The following is a 22,924-nucleotide window of genomic DNA, read 5'->3' as shown; positions in this document are numbered from 1 at the left end:
CTGGCAATGATGATAAAGTTTCACTGATAAAACTTTTAGTTTATCTTGAACATGTATATTTTTGGAATGGAGATTTATTCTTCAATTCCTTTATGAAAATTGATAGTTATGATGTACTTGAATGACAATCTATGATACCTCGAGAACTCTACATGCCTAGTGTATTGGTATTTGACATAATAATTATTGGACACTTCTAGATGTACCTCTAGCATAAAGACTCCTTGGTATGTCTTAAGAAATTATATTAAAAGAAGAATCTTTACATGTTAGAAATTTAATTAAATTTGGCAAGAAATGAGTCCTGTGGAATGATATTCAGATTAAAAAATCTAGATATAGAAGAATGATATAAGCATATTACATGGAATACGTCGTTTTCATATCCTAGATTTTAGGAAGATTGCAAAGGAGGTTGAGGCTGAATTTAAATGGGTCCGAAGAAGTGCAAATGAGCTAGCTGATGGTTTAGCAAAATAGGGGGCATTGAGACAGCAATTGTTTTGGGCTGCACTGTAATGGGGGATAGAATAGAGTGATTAAAGGGGATCAACAGTCCCATCACCAAGTTGTATAAACTGTTTACAATCTGAATTTTAATAAAATATGTTTACTGATAAAAAAAATGTCCTAGATTTTAGGAAATGGAGAGTTGTATCCCTGTTTTCCATATTCGAGTCTGTGTCCATATCCATATTGGTTTCTAGTCATCATCGATCATAATCTGTTTGGATGACTATTTGCCAGTTCTTGCTTACAGGAACAGGGTAGATGATTGTAATTATGTAGCATTCATCAAGTTCTTTTTTTTTATGATTATCTACAATTTTCTTACCTTATGTTACCTTTGATAGAGGCAATGAATTCAGCTATTGTTTATGCAGGCCTTAAAGAATGCATGAGAAGAGGATATTCCTACACAGACGGTGTTGAAACATTACTTCGTAGGTTGAAGCAAAACAACTATGAAATGCATGCTTTTACAAACTATCCTTCCTGGTATGATGATTATAGTTTAATGATTTTTTACTGCAAAGAGTTCCAATAATTTTCTTTTAATTGTTTTTGCAGGTACACAATTATTGAAGACAAGTTAAAGATCTCAAAATATTTATCTTGGACCTTCTGTTCGTGCATAATAGGTAAGACTTCTAGTTTGTTTTGGTCTTGATATTTTCTTTTTTTTTCATTTATCTTTCATTAATTTTTTATACATAAAATATCCCTTAAATATCATGTCAACTATTTTTCATGTTCGATCATCAACAAATAACTGTTTTATATGCCACAAGTCTGTTTAGCTTCTCTTATTCAAACTGCACTGACACCAGGGGCATCTTCCATTATTGTAACTTAGTGGATCATCATGATTAATTTTCGCAGTCATTGTGTCTATGTGTTTTGATGTAATCACTTTTGGATCATATCAACAAAGCAGTGATTTTTATTTTCCATATGAACATCTTTGGGCTGGAGTAATCAATATATGGGGATGGGATGTATCTGGACTTTTTGAAGAAGATAGCATGCTAGCTTTGTAATATTAACCAAATATTTGGCTTTATCCAAATATTGGGCTGGATGGGACTTAGTTTGGTTCAGATTTTGTTTATAATTCTTTTGTCTTAATGGGCCTTAGCTCTTGTGGGCCTGTTAAGTTTTCTTCTTTAAGCTATAGGCAGCCGACCAATTAAGAGTATGGATGTAACTATCCATTGTTTAATCAGAATTAATAAAGATCATTAGGAGCAGGAGAGAGTGCGATTGACTCATCTCCTTCCTTTCTCTTATTTTTCTCCTTTTCCTCCTATTCTGAATTCATATTCTCTTTCTTCTTTCTTTCTTGATTATTTCTACAATTGGTTTTATACTTGGTATCAGAGTAGTTCAAACTTGTTTTTCTTTTTTTCTCTAATCCCATACGCAGTGTGTGTGGAGAACTAAGTTGGTGATTGATTGAAGATTCGTGTGGCCTAGTTGGTAGAGGTTTTCTGGAGAAATACTCTCTCAAATTGGTACCCATGAGAAGTTTTGGAGATTTTTACCCGAAACCCCTGCCAATTAAAGAAAACCAGTTAAGGGTCCAACCTAGCGCTCAAGGCTTAAAATGAAGCTTGTGCATCACCTTAGAGATTGATCCAAGTTTCCCGGAGTTCTGGAATTCCTACAAGGAGCGATTATGGTTTTCACTTTTCCCTCAGGTCCCAGGTTTTGTGCATCCCTAGTTCTAAGACATATTAAGGTCAATATTTGGTTGTTTTGTGTTCCTATCATCCCTATTGGTTATTTGAAAACACTTTCTCTAAGTTTTAGAGTAATGGAGAACTTAGAAGTAGAGATTAAGCAAACCTCAGTCCAGACTGGGTCCAAGATCTTCTATAGACCCTCTTTTGACAGTGACCACTGTGAAGTAGAGGAAAGTGGGGTTACATCTCTGGTAGCAAGAAGAAGACTAAGGAGGATTATCCCTCCTATGAGAAATGGATGAAGGAGAACTACAACGTCATAGGTTGGCTTGTGAATTCTATGTAGTCCCATATCAACCAACATTACTTGTGGGTGGACTCTGCAAAGGAGATTTCAGATAGTGTTGCAGAGACATACTCTCTAAAACTGCATAGATTTGGGTTAGAGACTACTTTATGCTGAAATCTATTTGGCAAGAAATAGACTTAATGGAGATAGTTGTTTGAGAGAGTACTAAAGATGCTGAGAAGGCTTGTGGAAAGAAATAGGACATTTGAATTTTTGATAGGGCTAAATCTAGAATATGATATTATCAGGCAGAACACCTTGGCCTAGGATGATGTGACCTTGTCTCGGGCTTATGCTATGGAATACGGATGGTAGCAAGGAAGATAGAAGGCAGTTCAGGTTCAGGGAACAGCTCCAGTAGATCATTTTGCTAATGTGATGGTGAAACTTAAGATGAAAGCAGGTGGGGAGAAGAATACATCATTTGCTAGTATTGCAAGAAACCGAAACATACAAGACACTTGTTGGAAGTTACACCCGCACCTTTTGCAAGCTCGATTTATAAATTCCAACAATAATAATGCTGGAAGTGGAAAGAGTGGGACTGCTAATGCAGCCATTGCTCCAGATGGTGAAAAGGGTCCTTGTGATGAGAAGATAGCTATTGAGCAGTTGGCAATAGTGAAATCTGAATTTGAGAACTATGGGAGGTTGATTAATCATCTTGAGAATACAATTGCAGCTTCAAACTCTTCAGGGAATTCGATTTCCATTGCCTTTGCACACTCAGGTACTCGTGCTATTGTCAACCATGCAACTCTCAAGTAATCCTAGGATCCATTGGATTATTAATTCCTGAGCTTTTGATCACATGACTAGTGTTTCTACCCTTTTTGGTTCTTACAACTTGCTTTCTAAATGACATAAAATAACTCTAGTCGATGGCTCTCTTGCCCCCATCTCAGGCAAGGGAGACATCAAGACCTCAAATAACTTTACCCTCATCTATGTCCTTTATGTCCCTAAACTTAACACCATCCTTTTATCTATTAGTAGCCTAACCAAATTCTTAAATTGTCGTATTACTTTTTTCCTTGCATATTCTGTTTTTTAGGATCTGCAATCACAAAAAGTGATTGGGAGTGGTGATGAGGCAAACGGGATATACTTGTTGGATGTTCTTGAGCGAATCCAAGAACCACCTCTAAAAGTTGCTTTTGGTTCCATTACCTTATCATCCATTAGTCATATTATGTTACGTCACTTTTGTTTGGGTAATTTGTCCTTGTGAGCCTTGAGTCATTTGTTTCCAAGTTTATTTAAAGAAATAAGTCTATCAAGTCTACATTTGTGAGTCTTGAAAATTCTCAAAGTGTAAGTACATGGATTTAGACATGATGGGAATTGAGATTGAAGTCATGCAAACACAACACGATGGGACCACACTGTAGTCTAGCCCCATCCTCTCATTGCAACTTGTATTTAACTCTGCAATGCGAAATAAAACCTCATGATTGCATCACAAGGCCACCGTTAGCCCTGGCTAGAAGACCTTGTCACTACGACTCTACTCCACGGATTGACCTTGCATCACACGGGCCTCTTGGCTGCAATGGCATCCTGCCTTAGCGCCACATCACAACAATACAATAGTACGGTCCTTCCATACTCATCTTGCAATGCCACACCAACATTAAGGCATTTTAGAGAAAGAATTCCTACAATGTAACCAGCCTAGCTTTTAGAAGGGGGTAGTAGTTACACTAGTGCTCATGTGCAAACACTGAGGAGAAGGATAGGAACCCAAACCCCGAGATCTCCACATGGACGCGTGACGACACCCCAATTGTCTTGCCTGTTTTAGATCTAACATGATAACAAGCTTTCTTGCTTGGGAAAGTTTCCTTCCTTTAAATGTCTCATGTCTATAAATAGGAGACATTCGAGGCTCTCCTTACCTTCTCCAGAGCTCTTGTGTAAGCTCTGCCAAACTGAAACCATATCATTCCCAAAGCCTACAACTACCTCCCTCCTTTACCCTTATCAGAGCCATCTATTGTCCTTCAAGTAGACCTCTCTACAGCCTTACCCTCCTTGCTTACATTAGAATCATTGGTTCTTTTCCTAATCACAGAGATGGCAGCAAGGAGAATCAATCTGACCCCCATCCCTGAGAACTTCACTAGAGGATCTAGAGCAAAACAACCCAATTCGACTTTGGAGATGGCGGCAAACTTGAGATCCAAGCCAACAAGGTCTACAACCTCATGGATCAGGTGCCAGTATTGAGAATTGACTGGACATCATCCATGCCAACCGTTCATAAGGTAGATCAGATCGATACCTTGGAATGCCAACAGGCTGAAATCAAGGAGTTGCTCATGTAGGTGCTCCAACACCCTCAGGTTCATCCTTGCTTACATTAGAATCTTTGGTTCCTTTCCTAATCACGGAGATGGCAGCAAGGAGAATCAATTTGACCCCCATCCCTAAGAACTTCACTAGAGGATCTAGAGCAGAACAATACATCGAGACCCAATTTGACTTTGGAGACGGCTGCAAACTCGAGATCTAAGCCAACTGTTAGACAGTTATGCCCTTAGCTCCAATCAGATTGATGTATCTTTTGACATTTATTGTAAATGAATAAAGTACATAATTGATTCATGTCATTGCGGTGTGTTTCTGTGTAATACCCTTAAACTAGAAACTTATGAGACTCGTGTTAGTTTAGAATCTTCACAGCCGTTGGATAGATCTGGGGAGATTTATCCTGCCAAGGCTAACATTGATGTACCGCCAAGTTGGTTGGGGTGGCTTGTCTCGGCTACCAAGGTGAGACCTGAGGTACATGTAGTGTGGGTTTTCTTGAAACCCTGAACTGGACCAAATTCCAGTATTGCCCTGGACCTTGGAGATAGATGGGAAAAACTGCAATGTTACACCTAACCCCTAGACTCGATTATGGTACTGCACTAGGTGTCGGATCGGGCTGTCTTTGATATGCCAATTGGTGAGATCCTTAGAGGGGGTCAAAACCTGGGTATGTTGGGATAGTCCGAGAATTCATCTCAGTGGGTGATCATAGTGACAAGATCAGCCCCTTTGTCGGACAAAGTGAATGATCGGGGAATGCACTCTCTCTGATCGAAACCTAAACTGCTAGCAGTTGATTTCAAACGTTAAAGTTTGTTTTTTGCAAAATATGTTTATATAGAGATATACATATATATTATGGTTTCAAAATATTTGCAAAAGGTTTTAATTCCCGGGATCCATGTGAGTAGAGAGTCCAACACTGTTCCTTGCAACCGAGGGAGAGGTCCTCTCTTGTCGGGCAGTGTTTGATCATTATGGGCTGAGAGGTTAAGTGTAAGACCATTGAGGGTAATACCTGATGGGCTAATCTTGCATCTGCCCATAGTCCTTGGATTTTCATAAGGTGGCTGGATCCAAGGACCATTTAGTGTAAATGTTGGGCCCATTAAGAGCCCATGGTGATGGACTCAGGGGTTCACTATCTCCTACAGTGAATTCGGCCAGGCCTTGTAACAAAGGCTAGGCTGAACCCATGTGGCTGATGTGTAGATCAATGTTTGGGTCCCACGCCATACAAAGAGAGCCAATTGGGCAACAGGTTAAGGGGTAAGTGAGCACATAAGCTTAATGGGTCTAAAGCCCAATTCGAACTAGGCTTAAGTTAGTTAATTAAAAGGAGGCAAGATAGGATTTATAATCTGATTAGGATTAGGTGAAGGATAAGATAAGTCTTATCCATTCAAGAGTCCAGACCCAAATATCAGATTTGGATTAAGGAACTCTCTCCTAATTAGATTAGGAGGCTGATCCTAAGAAGGCTATAAATAAGGGGGCGAATTCCTCAATTACATAACACAACCTATAGAATTCTTTCCTATTCTTGCCATCTCTACCCAGCTCAATCTCCTCTTGTGGAATTGATCAAGAAAGGTTCTTGATATTGTTTCTTGGTTGAAGAAACAATCTGAAGTCGGGCCACCCGGCCCATGAACAGGTCTAGTGCCATGTGCCCCAGCACGACCCGTTTTACAGCTCTATCCAATAGGCTATCACCCTCCCCAATAGTGGTCCTTGTACAACAGCTAGCATGGCAGCCCTTAGGAATGAATTAGCAAGTTCGAGGACTCCATGGGTCCCTTTGCCTTGGATGGACCTCAAGGTACGTGAGTTTTCTAAGTCACTAACAAGGTCTGATACTCTTGGTTTGTGAACTTTGACAACAGGCAGTATAAACTCTTGTGACGAGTTAGTGAAGAAATTCGTCACCAAATGGTTTACCTTAGAGAGGCGCATGACCATGGCAGACCTGTGCAACATTCAACAAAGACCCAAAGAAGACTTGCTCAACTATGTGTAGCAATTTTGGAAGCCACACATTCAATATTGGGCGAGTGTGTGACCGAGAAAGTGTTTGTAGAGCAGTGTTTCAGGGGCATGCGGTGCCTTAGGATCAGGATAAAAAATCATGAGATACCCAGATCCGAGGTATGAAATGCCCTCTGCAACCTCTCTCAACGTTCCCCAACCTCCTTTACAATGCCATATGACATCTTCCAAACAGACCTTCAATGCCAAACTCCACCCATCCATAGCCATTTGTAGGGTGGGTTGGACCAGATTTGGCATCCCATCTTATTGGGTTAGGCTCAGATTTTGAACCCAACCTGAAAGCATCCCTATCTATGACTATGAAACTTCACATAATAAATGAAATATATCTAGACAAATCAGATGATAAGGCTGAATACTATGGATATCTTGTAAAATAAACAAACGACCCTTACTTCCAATAAATACAAAAAGACACAAGAGATTTAAAACTTTCATTTTGACATTTTTGCTCTTATGTTATGCATTCTCTCATTTTTCAGTTGAAGTTCAAGAAAATGTACTTACCATGCAGCTTATGATGCTAAGCACTTCCTGTTTTTAACAAGTTCCAGTGTGGATTAATCATCAATATTTGGTAATATGGGAATTCCATTATAAGAATGACATTCCCTCCCTCCCCCATTTTCTATCTATATAATCACAATACTACATCAATGACATATATTTTTTCTTCCCTACCTTTGAATTGATATTCACTCAACATAAACATTTAGATTATATGTAAGCTGAGAGCATAAAATCGACCTTTGAAGCTCATCAGGAAACTTATCAACAATGCTGCCCTCTTTCGCGAGAACCTTAACTTTCAAATATTTTTTATTTATTTATTCCTTTTGATTCAACACATAATCTGTTGGTAGACCTAAACAAATTAACAGGTGGTCTTCTGAATGCAAATTTTAGTTTTTGGAGTAGGAAATCTGCCATATAGATTATCTATAGGTTGTTCCTGTGTATAGGATAAGCTATCTTCTTTTTATTACAGGGAAACGGAAGCCTGCAGTTGATTCTTACTTGGAAGTACTGAGGCGTCTCAAAGTAGAGCCATCAAACTGTATTTTCATTGATGACAGGTCTTCTAAATTACATCAGTTAAAAACCATAGATTACTTTTTATTTGGGGGGTTGGGGGTTTGGAAGCAGGTCGGTGTCACTCTTTAACGACCAAAAAATGGTTGCTCCTTTCTAGAATATAGTTGTCTCAGACAGGATCAAGGATTATACTATTTCCTCATTGATCATTATCTAATTTATTCTTGGGTGATCATTACCAGAATGCTAAATGTTGAGGCAGCGATGAATGCTGGGATTGTTGGTCTACATTTCAAGGATGCAGCTTCACTTGAACAAGATCTCTCTTCACTGGGAATTGAGACCAGTTTATCAACAGATGACTACAAAGATGAGGATCTTCCCAACCTCACATGAAATTTTGTCTTAATTTGTCCGTCACCACATGATCTGTAAAGCTATCCCAAAATTTTGATTTTGATATATTCTTCATGCTTGAGTGATTATAATTCTTGGTTAAACACTTAATATATAATGTATTTTACATCTCAGCTCTTGGGTTAGAATACTAGAGCAAGAAACACACACACAGAGATTTAGAGAAGAGAGAGTGAGAAGGTGGCTGAGAGAGAGAGAGAGAAAGGAAGGAAAGAAGAAGAAGAAGAAGAAGAAGAAGAAGAAGAAGAAGAGGGGTATGTGGCGGCAATAGTGACTAGCAATGGCGATGGAGATGGCAACAATGATTTTGTTCACCATCACCGGTGTTGCAACTAGAGGTCAAGTGGGTCATGCTGTGCCAACATGCAGGCCTAAGTGGATCCTACATGCCTTGCCTAGAACCCCAGAAGGTCGGTACTAGCATGGCTCACAGCACGAGCCTAGGTGGGCCCATGTAGGGCATGGTTGTGCCACATGCCTGGTCTCGGTTGAGCTATAGACTGAGCCATGGGCCTAGGCCGAACCTGGGCTAGGTCTTTTTTTGTTTTTTGTTTTTTTTTTTCATTTTTTTTTCATTTTTTGTAAAGTCTAAAAATGACACAAATTTTGGGAAAATAAAAAATTAACAAAAAAAACACTTAACAAAATACAAAATAAACAACAAATTGTAAAAAAATCAGAAATTTTATTTCATTTTAATTTAATGAATACAAAGTAAAAAAAATAAGTTGAAAAAATACAACAGAATATTGGATTTGGGATAAAAGATAAAATAATAATGAAATTGAAAATGAAAATTTACAATGGTATTGAAAAAAATATAAATAAGTAATAACTATTAAATAAAATTGAAAACAAAATTTACAATAGTTTTTAAAAATGCAAATACAATTACTGAGTATACAAAAAAATATTGACTTTAGTATTTTCTTCAACCCACCTCTATCTTCTTGACCTTGATCTACATCATCTGCTTTTGGGGAAACATTAGGTGAAGTGTCATGTCCTTGATCTTGTAGTATATCCTCAATATCCAACCATTTCTTCAAGCATATACATATCTCCTAACTTTCATCATCCATGCAGCTTCTCTGTTGTCTAGTGCTCAAGTACCTATATTAAAACAAGACTCCGATGGAACTATAGACACCGAAGGGGTTATTAAATCATGTGCCATGACAACAAGAATTGAATAAGTTTTTTTTTTTCCATGTTCACTCCATCTGGCTAAAATATCAAAATTATTTAATTCCTTTGAATTGAGGGAAATTGTTAAATTAGTAAAATTAGCTTGTAGATAAAAATTAAGTTCAACAAATGAACTTGATGATGGAGTGATAACTGATTTTTTCCTTCTTATTTGCACATGTACAAGTTCTCCTATGCCTTAATAATGAGATTCATATAAATTGTACATTTCAAATAAGAAATTATTAATTTCATCTTTTTTATTCCAATTTTAGTTTTTATATTTTCACAATAGGATTTAAATTAAACATCTAAACTATCTTTTGAAAACTAATATTTTTTAAATTTAACTTCCGTTACATCAATTATATTTTAAAATTTTAAATTACTTTTATATTTTGAAAATTAATCATAAATAAATGATTAAGTAAAATACAAGAAGTTGGGAAATAAGCATCCAAAAATTGATTAGTTGTATCATAAAAATTCTAAAAAAAATCTTCTGTACAAACTGCAATTTCCCAATCATCAACGATTATAAAAGTATGGGGCATTTTCTCATTGTATAAATTAGTAAGAATAACTTTATATAAAATACAACTCTCTAACATAAAATAGGCGAAATTCTACCTATGTTGAACATCTAATACAAAATTTCTATATTTTTACATAAATATTTAAATTCTTGTTTTCTTGTATTGGAATTTTTAATATACATAATGCAATTTTTAATTTTAGAAATATAATGAAAAATAATATTTAAAGCATGTTGAATATATAAATTCAAGATGTGACATGGACATCTATCATTTAAATATAGCTTTAGATGAGATTTTAAAATATTTATTGTTGAATCATTATTACTAGTATTATTGATTCCATAAATAGGTAAAGTATTTTATACACTTACAACAATTACTAGGCAAGTATGTGATCATTCAAGTCTTGTATAACTTAATTTTTTTTTTTTTTTTTGTAAAAGGCAATGTTCATCAATAAAATGTCCTCTAACAGAAATATAGTTTATATTATATTTGGAAAGTCAAATATCAGATGTAAGTATAGAGTTGACAAAATAGAAATTAATTTTTATTTATATGAATAAAAAAAATTAAAACATTTGCTCTAATTATATTTACCTTTGCGATGCGATGTGATGCCATCTTTTCTCTAACCTCACCCCTTGCCTGGCAATTCTTTCCTCATCACTAACAAAGGAGATAACCTCCACCCATTTGTACCCCTCACCCCTCGTCACAATTCTAACATCTTTCATGGCCATGGTTTTTAAAACCGACTCGGCAACCAAACCGGTCAGGGGTCCCCATTCTGACAAAAAATAAAAAAAAAATTAAAAAAATTGAAATGCGGTCAAAACTGTTCGAACAGTTTGAACAGTTAACCGGTCGGTTCAGTGGTTTTCTGACCAAAATCAGTGGTTTTGGGAAAAAACAGAATCAGTCCTGATTTTTTCGGTCCAACCATCCGGTCCGATCAGGTTTTAAAAATCATGTTCATGGCTTCTCCAACGCTAGCCTCCGCACCAACAACACTTTCAATCACGTTTGCAGGTACTATAGCTAAGGCCTCCTCAATAACACGTGCATTGATCGTCTTTGTGGTGGGCATTTTCATTGTCGTGGGGCTGCTTTGTATTTCCTTTATCAATAACAACAAACTTTATTGAAACTATGAAACTTTAATTACAAGAGAGGGATGCTTTGTATGCTATGAGACTTCTTACTCGGGTTTCCTTTTCCTCTACGTTGGGGGCTACTTTCTCCCCTAGGTTTAGCTTCAAAAGCTGCTTGAGGAGGCCCTCTTCTTCTTTTGTGTTGGGGCCTACTACTTTATCCCCCATATTTAGCCTCCCATGTCTCCTTTTCCCACAACTCAATCATCTTCTTCACAAGGTGCTCTATGCCCACCTGCTCCAAATAAGTCATGAGCCCATGTCTCCTTTTAGATCTCCATTTTTTTTAAGCCTTTTTAGACCTCAAATTGAAACCTTTGTATATTGGAATTACTTCCAAACTGACACCTATGATAAATTATACTATAAAGACATTATCACATTGTATGTTTTTAATAAATTATACTATAAAGACATCTCCACATGCTAGAAATTTAGTTTAATTTGGCAATACATGTCTTAAGTAATGATACTGAGCTTCAAATTAAACCATAAACACGTGATATAATTGAGCATATTACATGGGATATCCGTATCCAAAATTTTCGGAAATGGAGAGTCGTATACCTGTATTCATTTTCCATGTTTGTGTAATAATTATGTTTATTTGTATCTGGGCTTTATAGTCTGATACCAATCTACTGAGTTGAAAGCTCCTACTCTTGTGAAGGAGCACTTTTCTGAATCTTAACAAAAAAATGCCTAATTATAATTTCCAGCCAACTAACTTGACACCAAAATGATAAAGCAATTTGTATAAAAAAGATAATGAATGAAGGCAAAAAGAAAAGGAGAATAAAGATAACAAGTTCACTTAATGTTTCAACGATTTTGGTTTTAGTTCAATTTTTAAATTTTAATATTATCTTTCTTCATCAGGCTTTCAATATATGTCAATATTTTATTTAGAATCCTTGTATTTAATTAGTTCTAAATGAGAAATTAAGTGAAGAGAGAATAGAAGATGATTTTCCCACATTTTCAAGCATAGTATTTGACCAAAATGTGGCATAAGTAATAACAAGGTACTACAATGCAAGCAATACATGTGTGCACATAAACTCCAAACTTACAAATTAGACATGAAATCCACTGATTATCATAAAATAATGGTTTTATTGCCATATCCTTGTTAATAAAGTTCTAGGGGCCAGTACTAGTGTAATGGTAAAATCTTAGGTTGACAAACATGAGAGCACTGGTTCAAGTATGAGAATGGCCACTTTGTGCAAAAAAAAAAAATGCCAAAGATTGGGACTTGTTCAGTCTAACCCTCCCAAGACCCCAGATAGCTGGGACCAACATTGGGTAATAGCCTTATTAATGAAGTTCTCTTAAGACATCACAGAAGATGGAAATAGAAGTGGAAAGCTAGGGACTAGTGCACTGCCCCCCCCCCCAAAAAAAAAAAAAGAAAAAAAATTTTCAAAAAAGAATTTTTTTTCACAGTTTCTTTCATATTGTTTCTCCTTCCAACCAACGGCTATAAAAGGCTAATGCTTCTTGTGGCTTGTACTCAGGGACAGTATGTCCAGATCCCTGCACCAATAGAAAGGAATTTAATCACAACATTGGACGATAAAGGCTCAAAATTGGACAAGAGACTGAATTACTTTAGCATTTCTAAATAATGATATATTTATTCATTTCTTTATTGTGAACATGCAGAAATCTACTTTTCAGTTCTTTAAAATGTTCGGTCAGTGGTATTGCTTATAAATATGCCAATAATTCCAAAATATTTCCTTATTTTCAGTAGAAATTTGTGAAGGAGTCATTGTTTGGTGCAATGATAAAATTTTGGGCTAACAAGCATGAGAACATGGGTTTTAGTTAAAGAGTGGCCACTTAGTGGATAGCAGGTATCAATATTGTAACCTTATCTGAGAGTGGTCCCTTAAATCTTTGGCCATTAACCCCTACTAAGACCCCAGATAGCAGGGACCAATATTGGATAATAATCCTTTATCTGCCGAATTTGTAACCTAATCTGAAAACGGGAAGTCCACAGTTCTCTCCAAATTTCCACATAAAGTACATTGACCCCTACTCTAAAAGAGAAGATAATACCTATATCTAGTAATATCAAGCAGAAAAAAAGATATCCATATTCAATGAAGACACTAAATGCTAGAATTTAATTCTTCTATGCTTAAGGAGAATCATATAAGGGGCCTATGCTTGATGTAATGGCAAAACCTCAATGCTAGAAATGCCAGAGGATAGGCCTGTCTTCAGTGATTGCTGGGACAAGCACTGAGAAATGGCCTTTTTTATGGAGAATCAATATAAGATAATGAATCAGGCAATTTGCATGTACAGACCTTTATTGTGAGAAATGTAAGGTTTTTATCATAGCCTTGGATATACCTGCAAAAGATCAAATATTCTAATTGTTAGAGAACCTAATCATATGAATTATCATAGGCAATTAGCATAATTTCTTATGAGCATACATTGATTTGGTGATCAAATTTAAACTACAAGCACAATTTGACAGTTTTGATATGATACAAAGTGGTTCAATATGAAAGCTATTGTGCACCATTTTCATCTTTCATAATTAAAGAATGAACAACTCAATTTTTTATAAAGAGGAAGTGATAAAACATACCCAGCAACTTGTTCATTAAAAGTCCAAGGTCGCCATTCATCCACAATCTCATATCCTAGTGATTTGGTCCATGCTTCTGTCCCAGTGAATGGAATACACATATCATGGTCACCACTGCCAATTGCACAAACAGAGACGATCTCAATTTGATATATTAGCACAGGAGAATACAAGCCAAAATAAAAGGCACTACACACATGAAAAAAGGCTTTTATCATCATGCTCTCAATAGCAATAGGACAAGTATGGGATTCTTGATAATAAACACTTCCAAAGGTGTACTGCAATGAAGCATAACAATCACATAAGCAGTAAAGCATGCCCAAAGGTCCCAAACCAGAGGAAAGGTTCAAATAGAATAATATAAAAACTCTGATGCTAGGTGCATATCTAAAATAGCAATCACAAAAAGGTATTGGCGTGGAGTACATTCTCTAGAAAATTTTCTCTCAGCATGTTTCAGAACTAAAATGAATTAAATAAGGTAACTTGATCTATACTTGAAGATTAGTGTTGGCAGTGTTTACATAATAAAAATAGATAAACTAGTCCTCTGAAATCAACAAGGATGGGGTATTTATAAGCAGAAGCACATGAACATGTCCAGTACAATTTTAAATATTTAATCTCACCATCTCACCAAGGAACATTAACTGAAAGATCAAACTTCCGTATTGAAGCCTTTATCTCCACAAATAGAAGACACATTATTCTCTTCCCTTGTGGTCAAGTGGTCAAGTACTTCTCTAATAAAAGAAAAATTAATCCTCTGAAATCAACAAGGATAGAATATGTATAACTAGAAGCACATTAACATGTAAGTATAATTTTAAATATATAATCTCTCCAAGAAGAATTAACTGTGAGATCAAAATTCTGTATTGAAGCCTTTGCCTCAACAAATAGAAGACAAACTCTTCTCTTCCCTTATATTCAAATCTTCAAGTACTTGTCTAAAAGTATGAGTCACTTTATGTCAATTCTTTGGAGCCGTTGGTTTGTCTTTTTTCATTTTCTCAGTGTTTTTGACAGTTGTTCCGTTCATATTTATTGGATTTCTAAACATCTAGACCCATATACCAGTTAAATTAATATAGGCTCTGCTCACCATTTAACATAAGGGGGTTCATTCATGGTATTTTAACCCAATTTACAGTAGTAGTGGTATAGCTAAGAAAAGTTAATAGTATGTGTCTTGTGTGTAACTCCATATAGGATTTATCTTCCTGTTATCAGGCTTTATTTTTTATCATCACATTTAAAATATAACCAAAAATTCAATTGATTTTGATGATGAACAATGAAGGAATTATCATACATAGCAACTGTCTATGTAAACATGCAATATGGATCCTTCTTCCCAAAATATGGTGTGGCATCTGGCATGGATGCTGTTTAATTCATCATTAACTAGTAATATGCTAATTCAACTAACTAAACTAAGCTTTGTCGCAACTATATGGACATGAATCCTGTTCCGCCATTCCACTCTGTTCAATAGGATGAAAATAGTTATATATTCTAATTGGATCTTTCTTCAGCTGTGCTATCATCTAAATCACTTAGGATAAGTAAATTGGCTTTCATGGGTATGACCATAGCAGTATAACAATTCAAAGATGGAACACCTTGTCGCTGGTGAAAGAGAAACTGACATTGTGTACAAAATTAAACAAATTGGCATCAGGAATTCTGCTATGGATTTTCTTTACAAGATACCTGAATATAAGAGACCGATATCCCCCAGCAGTGAGGCTTTTATGATACTTGATCATGCTTCCAGCATCATGAAAATATTCAATCTTCCCTGTACATAATTCCCATGTGACCACCGATACCTGAAATAAACAGAAAATCACTAGATATAATAACTGCTTTCAAAATTGATGTGTAGATGATGAAACGGAGACGAATTACTATTTAATATTTAACTCTACCTCTTCAGCATGAATTGCTTTTCTGACTTCTTCATTGTTTAACCATGAAGTTGCTACTTCATCGTCCTACATTTTAACAATTCTTGATGAAAATTTATAATGTTAAGAAAATATAGAGAGAGAACAAACAAATTCAAGAACCATTTATTCATAATCCAGTTGACTAAAAATAAATTCATCATAGATTTCAAGAATGTAATATGGAGCTAGGGTTATTTTGTTAATCGGCAATCCCTATTATCAATAAATGGGGCATTTCTAAGTTGGGTTAATAGCCAAGTCTTTTCACATATACACTTGCATGCCTAGTTGAAAAGGTGTCGAGAAAACACTTGAAACCCAATTCTGGAACAAGGAAATGAAAATCTAAGTGGTTAATATACTTAAATCTTTCTAGTCCAGCTTAATTTTCACTAATACTAACTACAACCCAGAAATTATGTTTATGCCATCACAAATAATCTAAAGCAGCCAATAAGATGAAGTGGTTTCATGGAAACAAAACAAACACCAGTAAGCAACTACTCATGGAAGACCAAAGGTTCACAACTCTAATCCAATAAATGGATGAGTCTAGGCCTTGCAAATATATATGGAAGATAAAAGATGCCAATGTTTCTAGTATGGTAGAAGGATAACAATAAAATGCACCCAAAGGTGTTCTAGTGTCATAAATGAAAAAGGATCTCAACTTAGAAAAGGTTTATTGTAAAAGCAATTGGTAGTACATAATATGGATGCTTGATATATGAGACTAAGATTTGAAGCATTAAATAATGACATGGGGAAGATTCCTGGAGATAGAATAAGAGCAACTATATCAAGTTTTCTCCAACAAAAAAAAATACAAAGAAAAGGTACAAAACTCATGATTTGATTCACCATGCTAATCAGATAAAGATTGCAGAATAACCTATAAACTGTGCATGGTGTCAGTTTTTCTATTTGGTTTAGCACTTTCTGGGTTCTTAATCCTCTTTTAGGAAAATTAGACATCAAGGCTCAGTTTGGAAGGAGTACAAATACAAATTTGTAGAGTGCAGAACCTTATATTTTGTATTATTTTCTATGTATTTGCATAGTACATATTTGTATTTGTACTCCTTCTAAACTAAGCCCAAAGGAAACTCTTGTTTACTTTCTTCTAGAAAAAAAGATTGAACCCACTGTCTTGAGTTTGAGTTCTTTCTTGTGACATTGAAAGACTATAGAATTCCATTAATATTTTAAGCAACCAAAAGATATTAAATATAAGAAACTTACAGTGCATGGAACATTTCCACTGTCCATTAGCTGTGGCCACGTTGGAACATATCCATCTCTTATGGGAGCTCTAAGTGGCCAAGCACGGCCAAACATCCTTTTTCTCACAGCAAGAGGCTTCTCAGTCTCACCTAACTTCCGGAAGCTATATGGCAACCTGATGTTGCCAGCTGCTTCATCTGCTGCCTCTGGACTGTGGTAGCAGGGTTCAAGGATGTTATAGATATTCAGATCAGCAATAGCCTGGATATAAATCAGATATTAACACTCTGTACCTCAATGAAAGATAAAGTTGTTTTGAGCTCATGGAAAATTTTTGACAATTTAAAAAGAAGTCACCTTATCAATTTTTTCAAGCTTTTCTTCACAGATTGCAGTGGCCGAATTCCAATAGCTTCCATTACAGGCATTTTTGGCCTCCTGCACAATTGTACCGTCAATTTGTTCATGACTCTCAGAGCAACAGTCATAGTTCTTTAGTAGGTTACATATAGTTATTATGGTGAACTAAGAAGTATATAATAAAAACTATGTCATAATAATTGTTCTACCCACCTCATAAAATTCATCTGAGATAAGGCCCATCCCATGTGCAAATGGTACAAGAGCATTACCATCAAATTCATTATCACAGACCCCATTTCCCACCATGTAACCCTGTATCAAATGAATGTCATTCAAGCTGACTAAGCAATAACCAGATTTGATACTAAAGATGCGTAGTAGACAAAAGGTCATACCTTGAAGTTTAGGATCGGCTTTGATCCTTTTTTCATTCCTGCAAGAGTGCTAAAGTTATGCATGAAGTTTTAATTCAAACAAATAAATAAATAAAATAGAGTGGTTCATAAAATCAGCTTAAAGAATAAGATACCTTTCACAACTTCAGAAGCAAGAGTAGGCACATACACTCCAGCATATGACTCACCAGCAATAAAAAATGGGTTTGAAAGGAACTCAGGGTATTGCTCAAACCACTATATAGAAAGTCACGGAAATATATCCATTTCAGGTATGCATTATGTTAGTAAGCAGGACATAAGTGTTAAATGCAATGTATAGAGCTGTCCAACATGTTCAACCCACAGATCAGAGAATACAAAGGCATGGCTATGTATAATTTTAATACCAATTTCCAAATTTGTAATAATTGTTTAATCAAAATGCATATCTTAACAGTATCTGTCTCAAATTAACCACCCTAAATAATGTTTCGTCAACTATGCACTGAAAGAATTGAAGGATATGGACAGGGTCCAGCCCACCCCCCCCCCCCCCCCCCCCCCCCCCCCAAGAGCATAAAACTTCACCATTTTGTTAGAAGAGTACCTTGAGGAGAAATGTGTGTGTATCAGATGCAGTTTTTAAGTCTCCTGTCCGGTAGTCAGTCTTATTTCTGGAGTAAGACAATCCAACTCCAGCAGGTGAATCCAAATAGATAATATTGGAAACCTGAAATGCAAACATCCATGAGGAGAGATTGGAAATTCTTTAGATTGTTCTAGTATAGAAACAACAGTTTCCTAAAACATGAACTCTTTTTTATCATCAAGATCAAACACAGATAGTTCATGAAGTCTGACACTCATATTTAATGGAACAAACAAAATGAGGTTAGTCTAAACAAAAATAAAATTTTAACCTTTGACCAGCTATATGGATTAAGATGCAATTTTGGAAGGCTTGTAGGTGTACTTCCTGCTTCAAAATTGAATGGACCTGCAAAATTAGAGCAGACACTATGACAAGTCAGTCTGATCTTTTGACAGAAAACAACCTCAATTCTCCAAGTAAAGGATTGGGACATAAAATGATGTGGAAAGAAAGGTCCTTGCTAACAGATAGATCAAAACCAGCAGGGTAAACCAAAGCGGCCCAATGGTTTCTCAGTTCCAGTTTAAGGAAATCCCAGCATGTCTCAACTATGCTGAATTGCAGCACTGAATTGTACAACCCAGATGCAAAATCAACTCAAGTTTAATCATAAATGAACAGTACCGTCATGGATTCATTTTCATCATGTTATCGTCAATCTAAGAAGACTTGTAAGATTAAAAGGGATCTTCACCAATTCTCCCGAATCAGATTAACAACCCTTAAACAACTAAGAAAGCATACATTACTTGATGGACAGAGGAATGGTAAATTTGAGCATTAAGGACCTTCAGACTACAAATAAAACAAAATTCCAGTCCAGTTTCAAAAATTACTAGGAAACAAGAAAATTGTCAAAGAATGATTACCATGCTCATACACAAATCCATCGAAGCTAGAGCATCCCGGTCCACCATTAAGCCAGAGAACAACAGGGTCATTCGACGCATTCCGTTCCGAAACAACAAAATAGTAGAACAGCTTTTTACCATGACTCTCGTCTATGGTTATATACCTTCAAAACAAGAATTAGAAAAAAAAAAAAAAAACCACAAATTTCACATCAACAATTTAAAACCCAAATAAAACAAAAGAACAAATGAAATTCATCTTACCCCGAGTAGTGCTGGGAAGGAAAAGTGCCCTCAAAACCAGGAAGTTCTGTGATGAGAGCACCTTCAGGAGCTGCTCCAATGAGTTCAAATCTCAGGAACACGCAAACTAATACAAGACAGAGAAAGACTTTATCCGTGGCCATGGCCAGAGTCCAAAAGATGAAGAGACAGAGTCAACTGGACAATTGGTGGGGTTCAGGGCTGAAACAGTATATATAGATAAAAATCGATGATGGGTTCAGTGGATTGTTGCTTAAGGGTGCAAAAGGTGAGTCAAGAACACGCAATTTGATGTGAAAGAATGGAAGCACGAGGGTCCCTAAAGGACCTTTTGAGGCAATTTCTAACGAAAGAAACTTGAAGATTTACTCTGAAGTTTGAAGCAACAGGAACAGCACCATCACTGCAGATGGTTGGGTCGTAACTTAATTACTCCAATTAATTAGTGATGCGTGCAAGGTAACACAGTGCGATAAGTACCCAGATGGCCATATCATGCTTGGATTAAATTGCAACAGAATGAAACAGAAGAAAGGAATGTCGAGTTGTTCTGACCTAATTGGATATTACAGAGTACAGACAGACCTTTCTCTTTCTCAACATCATCCTTCCCTTCAAGGAAGGTGAGAATTTCCTGTCTTCATTGCGGAACAGACAATCACGTTTTGGATTGGGGCTGCATCTCTCATCCATTGACCACCCGTGGCTCGTGGCCACATGCCTGGATGATGAGTACTCGGGTCATAGACTCAGAGGACCACCATTGTATTGAGCTTGAGTGACAGAATGAGTCCTTCAGCCAAGAGATGCCATTTGTGATTTGTCTGAAGATCAGTAATTCAGTATCTTATCGTGAATTCGTGATTCGTGGAGCCCTTTAAGCCTTAAGACACGTTCAGGACTTTTTGATGCAATTTATGATAAAAGGCGTACATGTTTTTTCAGTCATTTGGACCAAAACCCACAATTTTAATGTTAAAAAGTATGTATGGTTCAAAATATCATATACCCACCAACTGCCACTCCGGACCTGCTACTCAGCGACATTTCCTACATTTCTGTCCACAGAACACCATCATCATTTATTGGGAACATCTCCCGTGTTACGGCAAGGGAGATATTGTCTTGTCGGTAGCAGATCTGAGCCCAGGTGGTGTAGTTGATACCTTTGTTGTTGGAAGATTCTTGGGCGAAAAGATCAGGTCTCTGTATATGGTTCATAACTCAGTATTGTCACTAAAGAAATCTATCAATTTTAAAACAAAAACATCCATTTCCTGATCCTCATATAATAAATATAAAACAAACCAGTATCACAATAAATATAATAAGAGCCATCACTATTGATGATTCCGAGTGGTCGGTCATCTTTCTACATCAGCAAACTCAAGAATGCGGAAGGATTTAATGTATTGGAAGGAAATTAAATACACATGGATTTAGAATTTGGTTAACCTTATGTAATACCCAAGACCAAGGTTTCAACAAGGAGTAAAACAAAACCTCATTTTCCGCCTAAGTGAGGAATTTATAATTTTCCTGTTCATCATTCAATAATATACCAAAAAAGAAAGAAATGAAATCACCCATTCAAGTAAACTGGGCACTACAATCAGATATAACTCCAAAGACTAGCAAATAAAACAGCCCCCCCTGCAAAAGAGGCAGTAAAAAAAGAAATGACACAGATCGATTCAGATTCCGCACCACATAACACATAATATTACTCTTTATATACAATTCCAAATCTAAACAAACTTGTCTCTAGTTCCTACAAAATCTCTACATAACCTCCATCCATTCATCAAAAGGCACTTCACATCTCATTCAAAAGCAATGCTTTAAAAAATCACCCGAAACCTGAATCATCCGGTTCTAATGGATGGCCCATTCTAACAAAAAATAATTAAAAATAAAAAATAGCCAAAACCGCTGAGTGGGTCAAACAAGTCGATGGTTCAATCGCTTGGGTCAATGAATCATTGACCAATTCAACAGTTTTTTACTAAAGACCAAATTTAGGATAAAATGGAACCAGTTGCCTGATGGTTCCCAGACTAAACAGTCCTACCATCTAAGTCAGCAGCGGTTCAAAAACATTGTTCAAAAGCAAAGACCCAATGCAGTTAGACACATCAGACCAGATCATAGAGGGATCCTGTCGAACTCGGGTTCAGTCATCACAAAACAAAACGGTGCCCACACTGTTCTCACAGCCATTGTCCTCACACTGTCCTGATCAATTTCTAATTGAGTTTCAAGTAAAAGTTGAGAGAACCTGCAGTTTTTGTTGTCTCTCCAGTCTCCATATTAGCCTATCATTATCTTCCTCCAAAACTATAGATTGAGTTCATTTTCTTCTGGTTTGCCCACTTCAGGAAGTCCTCCACAACATATTCTACATTGACATCTCAAGCTTCAGACATCCTTCGATCAAACTTAGTTCTTTCATTTTTTTTCATCTTTTTTTTGTCTTGTTTGCTAGGTTTATGGTAACAAATAGAAATTATTATTTCTAGGTAATGATTCAAAAGTTTTCAACATTAATGAAAATATTAATTTCTTACAAAAAACGTCGTATGTTTCTATTTAGAATTATTATTTCTTTGATAATGTTTTTATTTTTATTTAAAACATGGTTTTGAAAATCAGATCAGACCGAATGGTCAGACCAATTGACCCAAGAACCGGTCAGGCAACCGGTTTAGTTTCACCCTAAAACTGTTTCTAAGCTAAAAAAACGTTGACTTGGTCAATGACCCGCTGACCAAGGTTGTCAGACCATCGACCTGTTGACTCAAACAATAGTTTTTGGCTATTTTATTTTAATTCTTTTTTAAATCAGAATGGATTATCCACTCAAACCAGAGGATCAGACTATTTAACCCAAAAACCGGTGGCTAAAACGGTTCCATGTCCAGTCCAATTTTTAAAACCTTGATTTAAAACATTGCATCCTTTTTTCTTAGGATATTACGATTGCGTTTTGTATTTGGCCCATTGAGGCTTGGGTGAATTGCTATTTGATAAGATGGGCCTGGGCTTATTTATTTGGCTATTTCCTATTTGTATTTTAGCTGGCTGTTGTTTTGTTTGGCCCGTGGATTTTGTATTCTTTTCTTTTTAATTAATAAATTTTTTATTTTATAAAATGGAAAATACCTGTAATATTATCAAAATATTACTTAACGGGAATGCCTAATGTTAAATTTTGGGTTTTGAACACAAGAAGAAATTAGGCTGTAATTTTTTTTATTATATAAACATATGGGTTGTTTCAGCGGTAGTGCGGTTTTGAATCCCGCTATTAACATTTCTGTAAGAAAAGAATTATGTGATTACTTGAGGCTGTTGATGTGATATTGTATTGTTCAATTAATAGAGT

General features: G+C 36.0%; 2 protein-coding genes across 3 annotated transcripts in view; one reads left to right on the top strand and one right to left on the bottom strand.

Moving 5' to 3' along the window:
- FHY1 (Haloacid dehalogenase-like hydrolase (HAD) superfamily protein) overlaps positions 1-8,463 on the top strand; it is a 34,187-nt gene extending 25,724 nt beyond the window's left edge. The window contains exons 4-7 of one of the 2 annotated variants that reach the window (XM_010247648.3): positions 885-948; positions 1,072-1,142; positions 7,892-7,979; positions 8,181-8,463. In XM_010247648.3, the coding sequence (XP_010245950.1) occupies positions 885-948; positions 1,072-1,142; positions 7,892-7,979; positions 8,181-8,334 (377 nt within the window). In that variant the 3' untranslated portion in view covers positions 8,335-8,463. Of the gene's footprint in view, positions 1-884; positions 1,000-1,071; positions 1,143-7,891; positions 7,980-8,180 lie in introns of both variants that reach the window. The other variant, XM_010247647.3, reaches the window with a different exon arrangement.
- Positions 8,464-12,315: 3,852 nt separating this feature from the next.
- Positions 12,316-20,434, bottom strand: LOC104589353 (serine carboxypeptidase 1). Its single transcript, XM_010247645.3, has 14 exons — positions 19,540-20,434; positions 19,294-19,439; positions 18,693-18,769; positions 18,380-18,502; positions 17,925-18,027; positions 17,791-17,828; positions 17,606-17,707; positions 17,390-17,470; positions 17,051-17,293; positions 15,788-15,853; positions 15,570-15,688; positions 13,851-13,964; positions 13,561-13,606; positions 12,316-12,775 (listed from the first exon to the last, which is right to left on the bottom strand). Exons 1-14 carry the CDS (start codon positions 19,680-19,682, stop codon positions 12,692-12,694), a joined length of 1,485 nt encoding a protein of 494 aa, XP_010245947.1. The 5' UTR covers positions 19,683-20,434; the 3' UTR covers positions 12,316-12,691.
- Positions 20,435-22,924: the final 2,490 nt, after the last annotated feature.

Source organism: Nelumbo nucifera, chromosome 1 (genome assembly GCF_055504915.1).
Source record: "Nelumbo nucifera cultivar China Antique chromosome 1, China Antique-T2T, whole genome shotgun sequence".
Lineage (NCBI taxonomy): Eukaryota > Viridiplantae > Streptophyta > Magnoliopsida > Proteales > Nelumbonaceae > Nelumbo > Nelumbo nucifera.
Note: the sequence above shows the minus strand (reverse complement) of the source record. Positions and strands in the feature narration are given on the sequence as shown.

What these genes read in the sequence shown, in the direction of transcription:
- LOC104589353 (XM_010247645.3), bottom strand. Translation starts at nt 19,682, where the DNA reads ATGGCCACGGATAAAGTCTTTCTCTGTCTTGTATTAGTTTGCGTGTTC. An exon ending in AGCCGATCCTAAACTTCAAG is followed by an intron (nt 17,708 to 17,790) that starts GTATGACCTTTT and finishes CATTTGATACAG; the next exon opens with GGTTACATGGTGGGAAATGG. An exon ending in TTTAATGAACAAGTTGCTGG is followed by an intron (nt 13,607 to 13,850) that starts GTATGTTTTATC and finishes GATCTTTTGCAG; the next exon opens with GTATATCCAAGGCTATGATA.